Raw genomic sequence first — 5896 nt, 5'->3', positions numbered from 1 at the left:
TAATAAATCCGAGCAATAGTAATAAGTGTGCCTTTTGGCATAGGCACACTTAATAATAATAATAAATCCGAGCAATAGTAATAAGTGTGCCTTTTGGCATAGGCACACTTAATTAAACTTAAATTGAACAAAATGTAAAATGAACTAAATGTTTTTTAAAAATCAAGTTTACATTACTTTATTTAAGTACTTTGGGTGTTTGGGTTCACAGTGCGGTGGTCGTGGCATCCCAGATGGCAGCAGCCTCCCCAACACACCTCAAACACCGAGGTTAAAATATTTGCAGGTGATTTGAATGTTCTGGCTGATTTGTGTAAGCGCAGCATAAAGTCTCATATTTCTTTCCCAAGGAGGTCAAAGTTGCAGCTTCCTGCCATCAGGTGTGCAGTGAGTTATTGTGCTGATCGACAAAGACTTCCTGGCTGCCGAACAGGCTGGAGCTGCTGGAGCTGACGCCACCGATCGCGGGCAGGTAGGAATGATGGAGGATGGGCAGCTGGACCGACAGACGGCGCCGCATGCTGACAGAAATCACAGACACGAAGAGAAGCAGTAAAACTTCTTCCACTTCAAATATTCACGCGCCTCTAATGTGTCATTTTTCTGTTAAATACATTTATTAAGGACACTGATTGGCTTAAGTTTATATTTATGCATGAAAACTGCACTGAAATTTGGAAAATGTCATTATTCACAGAAATGTGTTCATCTTCAGATGAGGACTGGGCGCTGTGGGAATGCTACTAAGTAACCCCAGCAGAAGGGGTTACATGAAGGGGATCTCTGGAATATTTGATACCCAACATGCAAACTGACGGCGAAACATCTGGTAACTCGGTGTACCAACATCGGCAAGATGTAAACGCTGTCACAAGTAGAGGTCGATAAGGTACACCACAAATTCTACAGCAAGGGGGAGCCAGTGTTCACAGAGATGCTTGATGAACAGTCACAAGGAGTAGCATGGAGAAGGAAACCAGAGGCCAGGATCAAGGTAGAACGGAGCAATTTCATCAGCTATCAGAGCTGCAGAAAGGTGTGATGAAGAAAAGGACACCTAAGAAGTACAGCAAGCAGTCCATACCTGAGGCCTTGGAAACTGCCAAACAAAGACTCACAGCTTTGGCTAAAGCGGTGCGCCAGAGCGATAGAAGGCAGGAGAATAAACCAGCTGTTCTCCACAGACCCATCCAAGGTGTACTCTCAGTGGCAGGGGACCAATATGAGAACAACACCACCGAGGCTGGAGACGGAGCAATACTGGAAGAGCATATGGGTGAAGGACGCAGAACATAACAAGAAGGCCTTAGTGGATCTAAGAGCAGAGCATGGCAACCTCCCTGAACAGGGACCAGTAACCATCACAGTGGCAGACATACCAAAAAGGGTCTCCAGTATGAGTTGGACATGACAGACACCTATACTGGCGAAAGAAGCTGACTGCACTCCATTAGCATCCATTAGCATCAATTAGCACAAACGAACTGCCTGCTAATCAATGAGAGACGCCTGGAATGGCTAACTGAAGGCGGGACACTCCTGATGCCAAAGGAGCCCAGAAGGAACTGGCCCATCCAACTACCGGCCAATAACCTGACTCAGGACCATGTGGAAGAACCTGCGAGGCATCATAGTGGATGAACAGACACGTGGCTCAATACGTGGATGGAGAAACACCAGCTACTAGCAGACCGAGCAGTCACCCAAGACTGCAAGACCAGACTGACCAACCTGTGCACTGCCTTGGTTTGACTTCAAGAAGGCCCATGACTCGATGCCCCTCACTGCCTAATGCCAAGACCTATACAAGATCAACAGGACCCTGAGAGCCTTCATCAGGAACTCAATGGGGATGTGGCGTACAACACTAGAGGCCAACTCCAAGCCCATAGCACAAGTCACCATCAAGTGCGGGATCTACCAAGGAGATGCTCTGTCCCCACTGCTGTTCTGCATAGGCCTGAACCCCCTCAGTGAGATCATTAACAAGACTGGTTACGGATACCGACTACGGAACGGAGCAGTTGTCAGCCACCTCCTGTACATGGATGACATCAAGCTGTATGCCAAGAGTGAACGAGACATCGATTCACTGATCCACACTACCAGGCTATACAGCAATGACATCGGGATGTCGTTCGGACTGGAGAAGTGTAGTCGGATGGTGACAAAGAGAGGGAAGATACTCTAAACTTCCAGAAGTGCAATCCCATAGACATAGAGGACAGCTACAAGTACCTGGGCATCCCACAGGTAGACGGGAACCATGAAGAGGTCGCTAGGAAAGCTGCAACTACCAAGTTCCTGCAGAGGGTCAGGCAGGTCCTGAAATAGACGCCACTAACATCAAAACAAGGAAGCTCCTCACCATGCATGGAGGGTTTCACCCTAAAGCCAGCACCCTGAGGCTGTACGCAAAGTGAAAAGAAGGACGTGGAGGCAGTAAGCGTCAGGACCACAGGATGAGACACCTAACATACACAAGTAAATCAGGAAGATGGCCCCAACCGACCGCGTGCTCAGTGAGCCAAGATCCTGTGGGGCTTCCAGATAATGTCAATGTAATTACACATGAGCAAGAAAATGTTTGCTATGTTTGCTCAGGTGTTTTGTGTGTTGGACTCACTGTTCGGGTGAGTTGATGTCTTTCAGGGTCGAAGCTTCGCTCTCGCTGCTTCTGTTTTTCGCACAGATCTGAGCTTCATGAGTCACTGATCCGATTTCGGCTGCTTCACGGGAAAAATGCTTTTATCTACTTATCAGGAGTCACACACTGACAGAGTACATATGTTTAACTCTCAGAGCGAGTGATGGTTACCGTGTTTGTCTCTCATCAGACGCTGAAACCTCCCCGATGTCTCAGAAAGCTCCATTCTGATCATTTCTATTTCCACATCCAGCTGCAAACAAACAAACCAAACACATAAAAATGCACATCTGGGAATAAAACATTAAAATCCAACAAATATTTAATGAAGAGCAGACAGCTTCTGTCTCAGTGAAGCTCCGTTTAAGTAGTTAAACACGCTTAAGCCTATAATTTGCTATAGCTCCGCCTCTCTACTCCACCACAGTGAGCTTTAATTAACAGATCAAAGTCCAGATGTTCAACTTTAATTTAAGGAATTAAAAAAAAACGTTGCATGAACTGTTTAGTAATTAGAGACATTTTCTTACACCGATCTCTGTTTTCAGAGGCAGTGCAGGTCTTTCCTGCAGCACCTTCAGCTGGTTTGTGTGTCTCTGCCTTCATTTTTGTATATAATAACTCTACTGCACTAAGAACATCTGGATGACTTGCATATGGAAGAAAACCCCATTTCATGCCGTGAGAAACTCTTGGGTTGCTTTGTGCAGTTTGCTTTGCTCGTTATCCACGTGCACTGTGAAGCTCTGTGTGAATGTGAGCAGAGTTCAGCCCACTGCTTCGGTCACATCAGCAGTAATCAGCAGTGAGCTGGCTCCAGGCAGCCATACACGCCCGCATCATCACGCTGCCTCCGCCATCGTGAGTGTAACCAGCGGTTTGCAGCTTGCTGTGAACTTCATGAAGCTGTTTCCTGCTTGTAGACTCGGACAATGACACGCCACCTCTTTCAAAGTGTTCTTGGCTTGGTTACATTTTGTGATGTTTGTGTGTGAAAGCGATAAAATACTAATTCAACACTTTGAATAAACATCAGTGATTTTATCTGCTTCATTTCCCCTGAAATAACAGGATCAAAGTGAAGCTGCTCATTGGTCCAGTAAAGTTTAACTCTCAGCGTCAGTGACTGTGGAAGCCTGCACTTCACTCACGTCTTCATTATTAGATTTAAAATCCACGTGTGGTAGAAGTTTTTGATAGTTTTGATTGTGTACAGATGCAAAACGACAAAAACTGTCTTTGTCCAACTAATTATGGATCTAAGTGGAGAAAAAGCTCGCCAACTCTTCAAACTACATCAAATTTAATTTGAAGGAAGGAAAAACAGGCGTCGGTTATAAAACTGTTCCTTCTGTGTTGTGCTTCTATTCTCTCGCCGCGGCTGACACGCTTCACCTGTGCACTTTCACTCCTGAGCTGCTGATTCAACCTGCTCAGCTGATCTTCATCTTCCTGTGCAGCATCACCCTGCAGCCCGGACGCCCGCTGCAGGCCGCCGCTCCAGCACACAAACACAATCTGCAAGTAGACAAAGGTCAGTCATCATCCTTCATGTGTGATGAAGTAGGAGCCACGAAAACAGTGGTGTCCGCATCTGTCTGCGACCTAACAGCTGACTGCCCTTCAGCCTGTCATGGCCTCCCGTTGGGTAACATTTGCTCATTGCCATAGAAAACAAGCAAGAGTCCAACACGCAGCATCGGTCCTGCCAGATGTGCAGCATCTGTTGGTGTGACCTAAACTGCGGACATCTCTCGATCGTGAGTCTTTTACCCTCAGCGGGTTTGCGTTTGACTCAAAGTCTAAATGAAAGAATGAAAATACGAGGCGTGACGCTGACCTTCGGTCCAAACCACCCGCTCAGGATGAAGAGGTTGCAGCAGAGGATGAGGCTGCTGCTCACACAGAACTGAACTGGAGGATTGTGGGACATCAGCAGCGATCCCGACACTCCCGACACGCTGAACGCCGTCAGGGCAAACGTGCTCAGCGCCAGGTGTTTGCCGCTGCCCGCCGGCTCGCCGACCTCTGCGGTCCAGATGTTCAGGGCCAGGAAACATCCGAGAAGCTGAAGACAAAACATCAGGTTTTATCAAAGCGCAGAACTTCCTCCAGTGACGCTCCGGATGAGCTGCTGATGCTCTGATCCTGCAGCTCTGTCTTGGATGGACTCTGTTAAACTTGGATCACAGCTGCCATAAAAATCTGGTTTCAATCAGCTGATGATTAACAGTTTTAAAACTGGAAAAGTTACAACATTACTGATATTAGAGCATCTTTGTTATTTTTGTTCTGAAACTTATCAAAAAACAAACTCAAACTGAGAAATCTGTGAGATCACAATCACTGATTTTCTAATTGATTAACAATAAATCAAACCTCTAATTTATCACACATGTCTCAAAACCAATTACATGGATGCTAATTTATAAAATTCATATTCTAAATATCAGCATAAAAATATTTACTTGCTTTTTTTAAATATATACTACTTGCCCAGGACGAAGTCTATTTTTATGGCATGTGATGAACAGCATGGCCGCATGGGGGTGCTAATGAGGCTACAAACTCTTTTCTTCTTGCTCATTTTTCAGTGAACTGTGCATGTGTTTTAACGTCCAGGAATAGAAATGTTGATGTTAGGAAACTTATGTTCTTTTAAAAATATTTTAAAAAAACAATTTGTTTTTTTTATTATAAATCTTATTTATTGTGATGCTAAAGAGGCTCTGCAAAGATAAAGAAGAAAATAAATAGAGGTAGGACGGCTCAAAATAGGACTTCTTCCATCTGCAACAATTTATATTTGGTGCTAAGGCTCTGTTCATTGTACATGAGAAGCCAGAGGTGGTAAAACAGAGCAGTAGAGTGGTCCATACAGGGTGTGCCTGTATTATTATTATTAATAATAATAATAGTAGTTCTTAAAGATTGCAACTTGGCCTAAACTGCAGCGTAACATCAGATATTTGATAGGAACTTTGAGTCTGACCAGCAGAGGTGCTTTGTATCCATAGACCACAGTGAGCCACAGCTCCATGTTAACACTGCTGCAGCGTTCAGAGTACGGCCGGATGATGACGTCCTCCTCAGCAGCGTCGCCCTGAAAGCACAGAACAGCTGGTTTGCGTCAGTCCACACAAACAAATGATCTTCAGTTTACATCTGCAGCAGGGGCCAGGGTCCACTCAGCAGCAGTAAGGGTGGATATGGATGGATGGATGGATGGATGGATGGATGGACGGACGG

The 5896-nt window shown here is 45.4% G+C and overlaps 1 protein-coding gene across 1 annotated transcript in view; it reads right to left on the bottom strand.

Moving 5' to 3' along the window:
* Positions 1-376: 376 nt before the first annotated feature.
* LOC102210166 (gamma-aminobutyric acid type B receptor subunit 2-like) overlaps positions 377-5896 on the bottom strand; it is a 13422-nt gene continuing 7902 nt past the window's right edge. The window contains exons 14-19 of the mRNA XM_005744192.1: positions 5640-5750; positions 4488-4715; positions 4043-4165; positions 2819-2900; positions 2627-2726; positions 377-521 (exon numbers count right to left, since the gene is read on the bottom strand). Coding sequence (XP_005744249.1) covers positions 377-521; positions 2627-2726; positions 2819-2900; positions 4043-4165; positions 4488-4715; positions 5640-5750 — 789 coding nt within the window. The remainder of the gene's footprint in view (positions 522-2626; positions 2727-2818; positions 2901-4042; positions 4166-4487; positions 4716-5639; positions 5751-5896) is intronic.

The sequence above is a fragment of the Pundamilia nyererei genome, unplaced genomic scaffold, assembly GCF_000239375.1.
Source record: "Pundamilia nyererei isolate P.nyererei 1_Seehausen unplaced genomic scaffold, PunNye1.0 scaffold00139, whole genome shotgun sequence".
Lineage (NCBI taxonomy): Eukaryota > Metazoa > Chordata > Actinopteri > Cichliformes > Cichlidae > Pundamilia > Pundamilia nyererei.
The sequence above is the reverse complement of the archived record's forward strand: the minus strand, read 5'-3'. Positions and strand labels throughout refer to the sequence as shown.